This window comes from Nicotiana attenuata, unplaced genomic scaffold, assembly GCF_001879085.1.
Source record: "Nicotiana attenuata strain UT unplaced genomic scaffold, NIATTr2, whole genome shotgun sequence".
In the NCBI taxonomy this organism is placed as follows: Eukaryota; Viridiplantae; Streptophyta; class Magnoliopsida; order Solanales; family Solanaceae; genus Nicotiana; species Nicotiana attenuata.
In genome coordinates, this window is record NW_017670540.1 from 505,287 (window position 1) to 520,396 (window position 15,110).

Consider the following 15,110-nt stretch of genomic DNA (forward strand, 5'->3'; position numbering starts at 1 on the left):
TGACTATTGCAAACGACAAGGTCACACTAAAGATAAGTGCTATATGCTCCATGGATACCCTCAAGGTTTCAATCAAGGACCACAACAATACAAACAAGGTACACAGGGATACAATAACAACACAATGTTCAACAAGGGAAGAAATGCCATGGCAAATGCAGTCACAAATATAGAAAAAGGAGAAGAGATGGAACTCCAAGGAGAAGGTCAAAACGTGAGTCTTTCAAAGGAGCAGTATGGACAAATTGTCAGCTTGTTGCGGGCTTGCTGCTTTTCAGATAGGAAACACTGGAGAGAACTCAGCCAGTGCAAACATGTCTAGTGGGGCATCAGTAAACTTTGCAAGTATGATTGCTTGCACTTCTTCAATTGATTTGATAATCCATCATGCAAGTGTTTTAGACTTATGGATATTAGATTTCGGGGCATCACACCATATGACTTTTAATAGAACTCACCTACAAAACATAGTAAGCCTGCCATATCCTCTATTAGTTAAACTTCCAAATGGTTACAAAGTCAAAGTAAATGAGATTAGAAATGTATTCCTAACACCTAAAATAGTCCTATATAAAGTCTTGTTCATTCCATCTTTCAAGTTTAACCTAGTGTCTATCAGTTCCCTAGCAATGCATCTCAAATGCATTGCATCATTCTCTGACACTTCCTGTCTACTGCAGGCCCCTTAAGAGGCCTCTAGAGATTGGTAAGTTGTTTGATGGGTTGTACTTCCTCTGTTCTAAGTGCTTGAAGAAAGGTAGTCTCAAACAAAGCTCTGATCCTTCTTGTTTTTCTGTTCACACTGATGATGTAAATACTATGCACTGTCTATCCCACTCTTACAATTCATTCCCTATTGTAAATAATTCCATCTACAACAGTGATAATAAAGACAGTATTTCTGGTTTGCTTTCTAATTCATCTCTTAGTGATAATGTGGATCTGTTATGGCATTTCAGACTTGGTCATGTACCCTTCAGTAAAATGAAAGGGATTCCTACTATACCTTCAACCTTTTCCACTAAACAACCTTTCATGTGCAATATTTGTCCTATGGCCAGACAATCTAGATTTCCTTTTCCCCAAAGAACAACTGATACTACTGAAATTTTTGAAATACTTCATTTGGATCTGTGGGGTCCCTATCATGTGGTCACACACAACAATCAAGTACTTCCTAACCCTGGTAGATGACTACAGTGGATCCACTTGGACACATCGCTTAAGCTGCAAGAGCAATGCCCTACAAATAATAAAGGCTTTTGTGAGCTTGGTGGAGAACCAATTCAAAACAACCATTAAATGTATAAGGTCTGATAATGGCTTAGAGTTCACTAGCAATGAGGCAACCTCTTTCTTTCAATCCTAAGGAATAAATCACCAAAAGACATGCCTCTGCACACCACAACAGAATGGAGTGGTGGAAAGAAAACACAAATATCTCCTTGAAGTAGCCAGGGCACTACTTTTTCAATCCAAATTGCCATTGAGATATTGGGGAGAGTGTATACTTACAGCAACATTCCTCATCAATAGGCTTCCAACTACTCCTCTAAAGAATAAATGCCCCTTTGAGCTCATATATAAAAAGAAGCCCAATTATTCTCACTTGAGGATTTTTGGGTGTTTATGTTACCCCACTATACCAAAACCTCTCAGAGATAAACTTGAACCAAGAACTACCTCACATGTGTTTGTAAGATATCCTTTTGGCACAAAGGGGTACAAGGTGCTAGGTCTGGCCACTAAGAAAATATACATTTCCAGAGATGTTTCCTTCTATGAGTTAATCTTTCCTTTAACTCTCAATACTACTACAACTAGCATTCCACCTGTTTTTCTTAATGCACCATTCACTGATAATCTACCTAACCACATTGATACTTATATATCCCACAATATCAGTGATCAGGAAAACATCAACTCCCCAAGTCCTGATACATCACCTGCTACGTTCTCACCTATATCTTCTTCATATGAGCCACGGGTTCCAATAGAAGAACTACAAGACATGGTTTTACCCCAACAATCACTAGAAGAACCACTAGGTTTTAGAAGATCTAATAGGGAACACAAACTCCCTTCACATCTAAATGATTATGTTTGCATGATACCAAACCTGAAATCTAACACTAATTTCTCCCTACATGCCATGTTCTCTCATAATAATCACATTGTTTCTGATGCCCTACATCCTGATAGTCAGCACACTGTAAAGAACATTTGCAACGATAGAGAACCAACTTCATATGAAGAAGGTGCTATGTACCCTGCCTGGCAGTGTGCCGTGACACAGGAGTTTGAAGCTTTATATGCCAATAACACATGGGACCTAGTCTCTTTACCTAAGGAAAAATAGGCTATTGGGTGTATATGGGTGTATAAAGTCAAACATAGAGCAGATGGCAGTGTATAAAGATACAAAGCAAGGTTAGTTGTTAAGGGGTACACTCAACAGGCTGGTGTAGACTATACAGAGACCTTCTCTCCAGTACTGTCAGGTCACTCATTGCCATAGCAGAAAAGAAAAAATGGCAAATCTCACAACTAGGTGTAAATAATGCATTTCTTCATGGAGATTTGCATAAGGAGGTGTATATGCAGGCTCCTCCGGGCCTTGAAGTGCACTCTCCGGGGTTAGTGTGCAAGCTGTCCCTTTATGGACTGAAATTGGCAAGTAGACAATGGTATGACAAGTTGACTGAAGTCCTATATTCAAGAGGGTATACACACTCCATGCATGACTACACTTTTTTCTACAGAAAATAGAACTCTTTTATTGTTTTTCTAGCAGTGTATGTAGACGATGTGTTGCTCACAGGGACTGACTCTGAAGAAATTAACCAGCTTAAGGCCTTCCTACATGACAAGTTCAAAATCAAAGATTTAGGGCAATTACATTACATCCTAGGACTAGAAATCCTTTACAAGCTAGATGGCATTATCATTTCACAAAGAAAGTTTGTTTTGGACTTGTTGAAGGAATATGAGTGTCTTCACTCTCCAGCTTTGACTTCTCCCCTTGAATCTACAGTAATATTAAAAGCAAAAAAGGGAACCTCATTATCTGATCCTACTTACAGCAAACTGATTGGAAAATTAAAATTTCTAACTAACACTAGATTAGGCATAGAAAATGGAGTTCAACATCTCAGCCAGTTTATGCAAGATCTTAGGGATGCCCACTTACCGGCAGCCTATCACATGCTAAGGTACTTGAAAAAGGATCCCACTCTGGGCCTATATTTCAGTAATGAGGATGATCTTTCACTAGTTGCCTATTGTGACTCTGATTGGGCAGCCTACCTTGATTCTAAAAGATCAGTGTCTGGTTATATTGTGTTCCTAGGGGGAAGCCCCATCAGTTGGAAATCCAAGAAGCAAGAAACCATATCCCCTTCCTCAGCAGAGGCAGAATACAGAGCTCTTAGAAAAGTTGTTGGTGAAATTGTTTAGCTATCCGGGTTGCTTGAAAAACTTACTGTGCCAATTGATTTGACAATACCTGTACATTGTGATAGCCTTTCTGCTCTGCACATTGCTAGGAATCTTGTGTTCCATGAAAGGACTAAGCACACTTAAGTAGATTACCACTTTGTGCGTACCAAACTTCAGGAGGGGCTAATCTTTTTGCATCACATTGGTACAGGCCAGCAGCTTGTAGATGTGCTTACCAAAGCCCTCACTGGGATCAAACATTGTTCTTTACTTGGCAAGTTGGGTGCGATTTCCTCACATCCAACTTGGGGGGGGGGGGGGGGGATTAAGACTTGTGTATTGTATTTATCTTTGTAATAGTGCTAAGTCAGCATCTTTAGCTTTAGTTAGCTAGTAACGTTAGTTAGTTAGTGTCAGTATTGTAATTAGTTAGTCCATAGCTTTGTATATATATTGAACGGTGTTAGTTACATTTAATATAATGTTCATTTCACAGCTTAATCAACTTTCAGCAGCTCCCCTTTTTTCTCTCTCTTCGAGCTTCTTCTAGAAGCTTCTGTATCCTCCATTGGAGAGGATTCAGAGCTCGTTTCACACCTGAAATCTCGACAAAGCAAGCCACACTTCTTCCGCTGTATTTTCTTAAGAAAATAGCATGATGCAAGATATGTGTTGTTTAGATAAATTTATATTATTTAATTATCGATAAGTTATACATATAATTACATTAATTTCTGATTCTTATGATTAAATTATTTGATTTGATGTAACATCTAATGCAACTGAAGAGGAACCTTGGAGCAACGATAAAGTCGTCTCCCTGTGACTTATACGTCAGAGGTTCGAGTCGTGAAATCATCCACCGACGTTTATATCAGGGTAGGTTCCCTACATTACACCAATTTGGTGTGGTCCTCTCTCTGCCCCTACGTGAATGCGGAATACTTCGTGCACCGACCTGCCTTTTTTCTTTTTAATCTAATGCGACTAAATATTTTATAAAGTAATAGTTCAAATTTTCGGCTCTTGCCTAACTACTTCTCTTCCCCATTCACGAAATTTTGAAAAATGTATGTGATTATAAATTTGCTCTAAGGTAATAGTTAATGAATTTAAGATTATAATTGATGTTGAAATATTTATATCATACTTAAGCAATATTAGAACTTTTATAAGGGAAATACCAACAAATGAAGGGGCAGGCCATAAATTGCAATCATTATATATGAGGAAGGGACAGAATAAACAGTATAATAAAATAGAGGGACACATTTTTTTAATGTTAAAGATACATATGCCCTAAGAAGCAAACTAGGGCACTTGTCGATTGACTCCAAGTCAACTTATTATACTATTTATTATTCCCAAGCAATAATTAAGGGACATTTCTGTGTCTGTCATCCAATGATTGGTACTTTTACCAATAAAACTATCCATGCATAAATATCATCATATTTTGTCTGAATGTGTCTTAAAGTAATCACTTTCAACAACACAACCTAGAATTTTCCTCCAAAAAAAAAAGAAGATTTTTTTTTAAAAATGGTCAAGAATACCAAGTAATTGTTCTTTGGAAAAAGACGAATTAATGATTTACATCCATATCCATATTATTCCTTAGCACCCGAATTACGCAACCCTTTCATGAAGGAAAAGATAAATATGGGAAAAAAGTGTCACAAATATCTTTATGTTATACATGAGATTAAGCTCCCGTTCAGCCATAGATTTTGGCTTCAATTTTATAATTTTTTTTTTGAAAATAATGTTTATTATATGAAACATGATCTTGTTTTGGGGAAAAAAATTCAAAAATTTTTAAGTTCCCAAAAATTGGGTTAGAGGAGTTCTTGCGTGAAATTTTTTCTTCCACTAAGAAAACTTCAAATTTTCTTCAAATAAAATACATATCCAAACATAACTTTAACTTTCAAAAATTATTTTTTAACACAACTTCAAAAACTCTTTTTTCAAGTTTCAATCATATATATATATTCAAACGCTAGCTAAATATCATAAGCGTTTTGAAGAATTAACCCAAATAATCACCCAACCGCTTAAAATTAAAATAGCCGATAAAGGTATAATATATGTATAATTTATATACAAATATATATAATCAAATGTATGTAAAAGGCTAGAAAAAATAAGCAGTAAATATGACCGGCTATTTGTTTAAAGATCAGTTTTCCAAATTGGGCTAGGATATCTGTAGAGCCGATATCAGATAACATAAGCCCATTAGAATTATGTTTCTGTAAGCAAATCCAATACACTATCTCGTTGAAGGTGAGCAAACCTTTCTGGGCTATCAAAAGCCCATCCGATTAAATCCTGTGCATGATAGCCGTTTTCTTGTAGAAATGACATCAGATAGCCACTCTAAAAGGTTGCTGTTTAGGAATTAATCAGTGCGTTCTAAATTTCAGTTTTTCAGTTCAATTTTTAATTATCCTGAAGTTAAGATCTTTAAGTTAAAATGTTACGGCAAAATGCTAATATCTAAATAGAATCTTTAAGAACAGCTGTGCACTTGCGCCGTTTTTCTCGACTATATGAAGCTTATATTGATAAGAACCAGAAAATTACTCCAATGACCTTGAAAATGGATTATCTTAATTTTTTAACTTGAACCATGGGCAAACCTTTAAGGCTAAAAGTCAAAAATGTTACCTATGGGAAGCCTCGTGTTGGAACAATTTACTTTAACTTGTCCACTGTTGGGTTTTTAAGGTATTTAAGTAATATATTAAATACTTAAAAGAGGGTGAATGGGAAATGGAGGGAAATGAAATTTTTGAGTGAAATTTTAAGTTCCCCCTCCCTTGGCAAATGGGCATTGTCCCATATTGGAAGAGGAAGAGGTTTTTTATGGGTATATAAGCAATTGCTCTTCTTCTAGCTCTTAAAGAGTTGAGAAGAAGGCAAGCCTCGCGCCGTTGTCGTCGTCGCTCGCTCGGCTCGGCTTCGGCTACGGCTACGGATTTGGTCAAATGATTGATTGATTAACTTTTTGGACCAAATTTATTTGTTAATAGTAAAATATTAACAGAAATGTTATTAAATATTTGGTTTAATAACAAAATATTAATATTAATATTAAATCCAATCCGTTTTTCTGTTTTGGTAACAGAAAAGTAACTACCCTCTTCAATTTTCCCTCTTTATTTTCCCTCTTTATTATTGAGTAAATGGCCATTTATGTAATGGCATTTATGTTGTGGGCGTTTTGCATAAACAGCCATTCTGAAGAGACCCAACTTTGGCTATAAATACAACACTATTCTGCTCAGAATTTTAACTACAATTTTCTGAGTTTCCTCTCCTTCTTCTGCATACTTTTAGCATCAAAACAAAGCAAAAAAGTAAGTGTGATTTGCTACCGAACTTTGTGTTCGCTGAAACACTGGGGTTTGAAGTACCACTACACCAGTGTGTAATTCGTTCTATCCTGGGAGGAAATAATCCATAACCTTGGGTACTAGGAGGGGATTAAATTCCTTAAGGAAACACTGTGAATTCAGTGGGCTCGAATTGGTTTTATGTCATTTCTGTTTATGTTCATTTCTGTTTATACTCATTTATATTTCCAGATTTATTTTACAAATACAGTGTAATAACACTCATGACCCCCCACCCCCTAGCGTAGGTCCGCCCCTGGTTTGGACATAAGAATTGTAAAATTCTAAAACAGGGTGAAAATTTTTTTCAAGTGAAAATGGTATTTGAAATTTAGAGTTGTGTTTTGACATGAATATAATTTTGGGTTGTTTTTGAAGTTTTGTGAGTAATTTGAGTGATAATTTTGAAAAATAGCCTTTTGGATTTTTTCAAAATGCATCTTCAAGTGAAAATTGAAAATTTTATGAATAAATGTTGATTTCAAAAAAAAAAGTAAAAATCTATTGAAAAAAGGGAATTTTTTTTATGTCCAAACGGGCTCTAAATTATATGTAATTTATGACTCGTACGAAAATCGGGTAGAAGAAATGACAACTAAAAGGTAATGGGAAGCCGCGACTAGTTAGGATCAATAAATAGTCGGCTGAGCCCACTTCTTTATTTACACCAAAAATCCTCCGTTCGCCACACCCCAAAGTTTCGTTTTTTTACTTTTGTTATCTCAATCGAGTACCATCAGTTTTCTACTGTAATAAAGTTTAGTCCACACAAATGGCAAATATATATTTCTATACAGTACTCTACCAATTGATCTTGCTGTACTTTTTCTGACAAAATGTAGGAGTTAGTATTTCATAAAGTATATTCGTTTGTTCCTTTAGAATTATGAAATTAATCAACTTGTGTTTTTGCATAATTATGAAATATATAATGAAGTAAGAATTTGAATATGCGCTCTAAAGAGTTCTTAAGTTTGAATGGTCTTGAATTCTTTTCAAAGATAAATTATTTAGTAATGAAACAGTGTGATACAAATGGAACAGAATATTAACAAAGATAAATTATTATGATATTCTTTTCTTTTTAGTTTGCGTCGAAAGAATGATCCGCATTTCATATATAGAAATATTATAACTTTAAATTATTTATTTTTATCCTTAATGAAATAATTTTTAACCTACAAATGTCTATGTTTTGTCATAATTCACAAGCATTACGTTCCAAATGTTCTTTTTTCTTAAACTTTATGCTAACAAAAAATTATTGCATAAATAGGGCAGCGAGAGTATTAATTTCACTACTATTATCGGAACACTTAACTCCTTATTTATAAATATATGTTAGTACTCCTTCACTCTCAAAGTTCTAGTCGTGATATTTAAAAATAAATGTAAAATTATACGTTATTTTAGAAGTTCAATTAAGAGATGTTATATCTTAAGACATAAACTAGGGTAAAATAGTCCAAAACTCATTCTAATAAATATTTCTTAGGGGCCGTTTGGCAATAAGAAAATTTCACTTTTTCTGAAATCAGTGTTAGTCCATCAAATTTTCAAATTTCACTTGAAGTTGCATTTCGGAATTTTGAAAAACTCCGAAAAACTATTTTCCAAAATTTTCACTTCAAATCACCTCAGAAAAATTCAAAACAGTTCCAAATTATATTAATATCCAAACACAACTCTAATTTTCAAATACTTTCACTTTATTTTTATTTTTTTACGGAATTTTACAATCTTATGTTGAAACGCTCACCTAATAAACATGTAAAAGGAAAATACGATAAATAATTTGAGACAGAAAACCTTTAAGGTATAGCACTACTAATTATTTAAGTCAGACGGATAATTATGAAGATGAGTCAAATTGACCATCAATAAATGAGGATGGCTAAAACAATATAATTTGGACTTAGTCAAATCACTTTTAAAAACGTTGTGAAACATAAAAACTGCCGCGTCTTCGACTTCCTTAACGATATGATTAATGACAAATGCCATGATATAATTTTTTTTCACTTCACTCTCCGTTCTAATTAGCTGAGTTTTTATTAAAATCATTATTTAGTTTGCTGATAATGATAGTTAAGCAACTTAATTAAGAGCTGGTTTACGCCACCGCCGTAGATAGTTAGCGAAGTGATTGCGACAAAGGATTATTGCACGAATTGATGGCAAACAATTATCAATTTCTTGTTGCCGCATTTACTCTTGACCAAAAAAAAAAAAATTCATGATTTTTAATACGAGGCAATTCAAGATTTGGACTTTATGACTCTGGTTTCTAGGATAATGATCTTAGATACTAATAATTGGATTTCAAATTTTCTTAAATATTAATAATTGGATTTCAAATTAATTTTTTTTACTTATTCAGTAATCTTTTTAGTACATATATAAAGTATGGATAAAAATTACTTAATTCTCTCATAAAAGGCCTGCCTCCACAACTAACTAGCTTGAGGAGGTTATCGTTTCCGTACCCTAAAAGGGTAAGGTAAAATTTAACCATATTAAAACAGTGACTGAAAAGTTACTATTACATCAAAAATTTAATAAGTAGTTGTATGAATTCAAATTTTTAAATAATAAAGACTACATAAAATAATTTTATTACTAGTGAAGTAATAAATAGTATTCCCACGTACCAATTTATATGAGGGGCATTTGCATCTATACCCGCTTTTTGGGTCACGTTTTAATTTGTGCCCGCTTTGCAAAAAAATTACAAGCGTACATACTTTTTTCGCGTAACTTCAGCATACGGGGCTGAAGTAGCAAAGGCAATCATGCAAAACTTCAGCATTCTAGTACACGGGACTGAAGTAGCAAGTGTGCTGAACCACGTGCGCTGAAGTTTTTGTTTGTAATTGCTGAACTTAAGCATAGTAGCTAAAGTTTTGTTCTCTATTTGCTGAAGTTTTTGTTTGTAATTGCTGAAGTTTTTGTTTTTGTAACTGGCGAACTTCAGCCCTAGAGCTGAAGTTTTTGTTTTGTAACTGGCGAACTTCAGCTCTAGAGCTGAAGTTTTTGTTTCTGTAACTGGCGAACTTCAGCTCTAGAGCTGAAGTTTTTGTTTTGTAAATGGCGAAAGTTTTTGTCTTTGTAACTGGCAAGTTTTTGTTTTGTAACTGGCGAACTTCAGCTATAGAGCTGAAGTTTTTGTGGAACTTAAACAACAATGTCTGAAATGGGAATATGCCCTTATTGGATACGTATTGAGGCAACCCTACTTTTAAAGAAATGTTAAGTTTGTATATGGGGTTTGGAAATCAGTAGCTACTTCGAAGGTGTTCCTGCACGATGATGGGTATTTCATATGGGTTTGATACAAAGGAGGATAAGAAATATTTATTTAAAAGAGATAGCTGAAGAATAAACTTCATCAAGAATATCTCCACAGCCCATGACAATTACTGGAACATTTTCACAATCAGCGACTTCAGAAAGGAGTGGCCTATCGGATTGAGGCCGGATATAACTTTGCGGAGGAGAAGGAGGAGGAGAAAGGGGGCTGAAGTTGTTTAAAAAGTGGGTATAAGTTAAAACTTTAAAAAAAATGGGTATAAGTTAAATGGGGGCGACCAAATAGGGCGCCCCGTATAATTTTTACTTTATATGATGATGCTTGACGGAGTAATTTAAGAATAATAAAAGATTTTTGAAATTTAGGTCTACAATACCAAAAATTTGTGTGGATGTAAATGATATCATTAAGAGTACTAAAATGGAAAGTTTATAGATAAATATTTACTATTATTTTCAAAATTAAAAAATATAGTACTCCCTCCGGTCCACAATAAGTGATTTTTTGGCCTTTTTTGTGTGGTCCAAATTTCTGATTTTTCCAGATTTCAAGAATGAATTAATTATTTTTTCCTACATTTGCGTTGGAGTAATTGGAGTATGTGTTAGGAATTTTTATTTGAATAGATAGTAAAGGTTAATAAGGTTAATTTTATTGCTAATTAATGTTAAAAGGTGAATTTCTTAATCTATGTGAAAACAGCAAAAAATCACTTACCGTGGATAGGAGAGAAAGTCGGCCATAGTGATCCGGGAGTCCCGAATGGAAGGGCTCTCGCTCAATGGATCAAAAGGTAATTTGCTGTACTACCGTCCACAAGCAATCCGACATGTGCGCTGATACTCTTGCCATTCGCGTGGAAAGTTTATAAGCAGAACTTGTCCAAATCACTCGCATATCAATGGTAATCAGCGGTTAAAAGAAACAGAAAGGCAGTTGTATAGAAATTGCATCGCGTAGCCACTTTTAATACCCCTATTTAAAATAGAGGCTTTTTCGTATATATACTATATATGAAACTATATTACCAAATATGTTTATAGTTTGCTTATTACCCTTCATGTTAATAGTATTTCTACCTAATATGTACAATGCATTACATAAGGAATCACTGTAGCTTTATGATTCCTTATTTTGCGCACTAAAAAAAGGGAATTAAATATTTTTCAGATCTTCCCCAACGCAAATGACGTACATTACATAATTATCGTCGGCTTCACTCTGATCTTCCACAACGCAGAACAAGATTTTCCATACTCTGTTTTTGCGATACACTCTGTTTCCAGAAATTCTCTCTACATCTCTCTCTATTTCTCAATCACAAATTTCAGTAATACAAAGCAAATGAAAAGAGAGCAACAATTCCACCATTGATAGCCATTAAAAAGCTTGAAAGCTTTGAATTCAAATTTGAGTTTTCAAAAATCATTATTTGTTTGGATTGGGTGTTGTTGAAAATAATCGGGAATATGGTTTGGAGTTTATATCTCAATTTTGAGGGGTTTTGGTGAAGATTAGACTTGGTTTTGACTGAATTTCATATTGAAACTCGAAGAAGAAGAAGAAGAAGAATAAGACATATTGCAGAAATTGTAGATATATTGTAGATAAATTGTAGATAAATTATAGATGTTATAAAATAATAAAAGAAGAAGAAGAGTATTGCAGAGAAAAGTAGAGGGAGAGAATTCTTATTGATTTGGGATGAATTACAATGGAATAGAACCCTCTATTTATAGGGAGAGGTGACTTAGCCACCAAGCAATGAACCCTAGAATCTCTCTAAATATAGACATTCACCATAAATATAATTCTATTTATAACACTCCTCCTTGAATGTCTATTCAACAGATAATATGCCTCGTTAAAACCTTAACTAAAATAAAACCCAATGGGAAAAAAAATTCTAGAAAAGGAAAAAGAGTACACATATCTAACAATATGCCTTTTGGTTGCCTCGTCAAAAACCTTGCAAGGGAAACCCAGTGGGACAAAACCTTGTAAGGGAAAAAGAGTACAACGCGTATTAACTCCCCCTGATGAGAGCATCAATTCACATCTTTAAGCATTTGCATTCCAATCTTGTGCATCATCTTCAAAAGATCTTTGGTAGAGATTTGATGAACAAATCAGCCATATTAACTTGAATGGATATATTGCACCTTGGAATCATCATTCTTGATAGATATATAATGTCTTATATAATGTCGTGGAATGACTCTTCATATCTTCACATAGAGGTGAAAACTCTTGCACTCATATTATCATGCATATAGTTATAGCAAGATACATTTGTGCACAAATTGCACTGAGGATGTAGTACTTCATGACCATGAATTCTATATGCTTTAAAGCAATTTAAATCCTTCAGGGATTGTTAAGTCATATAAGCCATATAATAGACTTTAGATGCATATCAAGTTTTCATGTCATGCTAGACATATAAGATATCGAAAACTGATTGCACATACCATTGACTTTATACTTTCAAGTGTTTGAGTTACTATGTTCAAAAACTCATGTCTTTCATATGAACCATTCTATTCGAATTACTCTCCAGACTTAGATTTTCATATATATTTAGCGGTATCATAGATGTCGTCGAACGTACAATTTTATATCGGTTCAACCTCCTTATTTTTCATAAAAGACATGACATAGAGATCTCTTCATTCATATTTTCAGGTACCTGAATCTCTCCTGAGATTTTATGAATGTTATGTCATGTGATCTTCTAGATCACTTGCCTCCTTATTATGATCATTTTGATCATTTGCTCATCTTCTATATTAAGAAGTTTATTTGAAACCAATTTGTCTATATGCTTTAAGCGTACCATAGACGTTGTCCTTCTAGGACTTAATAAGAGCATTGTGCAATGAGAATATAGTTACTTTCTTTGGGTCAGCAAATGCGTCTGGCATGCTTTGCAATATATTGCAGATGAATTATCCTTTTATGAACTTCAAGTTTCATATTAGTTTTATTCGAGGATCTAGATGTATAAATGATAATTCATTCTATGTAACTTTTTCTCAACTGTTGTATCTTGTCTCCCCCTCATGTTAGAAAAGCTAACTTGTTTCCTTAACTTTGAGAATCCATCTTTGTGCGTTATGGTGTTAATCAAATATACACCGCACATCAATAATAATAAGATAGAATTATTTGGTTCCTGACCCTGAAACCACTTGTGAGGGGAGAATGTAATATACTTTCGTATATAACCTATATCAAACTGATATAGATAACTTTGTTCTCATAAGCAATAATTTAGCTATTAAGTGGAGGCACTCAATAAATCATTTTGCTAAACCAACTGTGATGTAAACCAACTTATCAAGAAGAACTATCTTGAATAAAAATCTGGAAATTATGCTCTAAATCAAATTATTGAGCAAGTTACCTCGCAAACACCATGTTGCGGGTTAATAATAATCGCACATGTAACCATCTTATAGATGCATCTTATGTGGTATACATGGCAGGTGAATAGGCCCATATTCACCTTTGATATTTCCAGCATTCATGGGATTCAATCCCAATTTTAATTGGTCTATTAATTAATGAGAACAAGCAATGTAAGAGAATTCGTAAAGAACTTTCTAGTTCTTTAATATTTACCCATGTGAATTCTCTTTTATTTTTGCACATCATACTTGAATTAACATGGCTAAACCAATTATGCCAACTGGATAAATTATCAATATTGATAAACTTCAGGTTTACACCATGATGTGTGCAATTATGAATAAACTCCAAGTTTATTATGATATGGGTTTTTATATCAATAAATATCCACTTCATTGTGGTATTCTTTTGTTTATGTAGTACAAATTGGAGAATAAAGCGGGTAGCTTTTCACATACATATTACCCCGCTACAAGTTGTAGTAATAGAAGATATTAAATCTTTCCTTTATTTATAGTCTCAATATAATCAACCGCTTTCGCGTATACGTTGGAAACTGAATAAGTTTCTTTGAGACTTACTACAACACAATACCTTATTAGTAATTAATTGTGTTTCTCCAAAATAGTATAATTGGCTCTTGCAGAGTTCTCAATTAATTTTGTAGTACCACATATTCATCAACATCCATATGGTGAATATCTCTTTCAAAGAGAAAGTTATACCATTATGGTTATGGTCAAAATTATATGCAAGATCTGTTTCTTGCATTACCGTTGTCTTTTAACAATCACAATGCCAAAATATTTTGGCGTACAATAGGTACGTGACCAATGACCATTCATGCCATAATAATGACATTATTTTCTTATATCATCTCAAACCTCCTTCTAGAGGTGAGTGTGGTATATTCACTACCACTAGCACGTTCATATTCTTTGAAGAATGAATATGTATTCATAAATCAGATGTTGTCATATTCACATCATGAATGGACCATAATCATCTATATTTACTTTATAAAATCCCATGTCAAATCGATGACAAATATTACTTTCACAGAGTGAAGGATTATTTTGAGAATCCTTATTATTCTCACTACCACAAATGATGACGATTATAATTTCGTCTATTGCCACGTCCATATCCGTTGATACATTCATAGTAATAATTTTGTCTTCTTTCAGACTTATCACATATTGCTATCACATTCTCTTAAGGGAATGAGAATGGAGCAAATTCAATGGGACGGGTTTTCAATTCTTTGCCCACAATCATACATGAATTTGATCATGGCGGGCATAGAAATTTTACCACTTCAGGTGGTTATAATTTCTTACAAACTCCATTAGAGTTATATCAAACTTTGTTGTCTTATTTAAAATCAAAGTATAGAATAAAAGAGAAAAATACCGTAAAATACTTACCTTAAATCTAGAATTTAATCACAAAGGAAGTTCATGGAATAATTGACAATCATTATGCTCAATCCCAAATCTTCTACTCAATTGGTTAGAGTCTCGTGCTGATAACGTGTTATGAAATAATAA

General features: G+C 33.8%; 1 protein-coding gene across 1 annotated transcript; it reads left to right on the forward strand.

The window, feature by feature from the left end:
• Nucleotides 1–2,402: 2,402 nt before the first annotated feature.
• LOC109240718 (uncharacterized mitochondrial protein AtMg00810-like) lies at nucleotides 2,403–3,456 on the forward strand. The gene is made up of 3 exons (XM_019407388.1): nucleotides 2,403–2,430; nucleotides 2,522–2,677; nucleotides 2,795–3,456. The coding sequence occupies exons 1-3, from the start codon at nucleotides 2,403–2,405 to the stop codon at nucleotides 3,454–3,456; spliced, it is 846 nt and encodes a 281-aa protein (XP_019262933.1).
• Nucleotides 3,457–15,110: the final 11,654 nt, after the last annotated feature.

Bases quoted from the DNA above. Each gene is read 5' to 3' on its own strand.
- LOC109240718 (XM_019407388.1), top strand. From the start codon at position 2,403: ATGGCAGTGTATAAAGATACAAAGCAAG. The intron at 2,431-2,521 runs GTTAGTTGTTAA...TTGCCATAGCAG, and splicing joins GTATAAAGATACAAAGCAAG to AAAAGAAAAAATGGCAAATC. The intron at 2,678-2,794 runs GTAGACAATGGT...TTTTTCTAGCAG, and splicing joins TTATGGACTGAAATTGGCAA to TGTATGTAGACGATGTGTTG.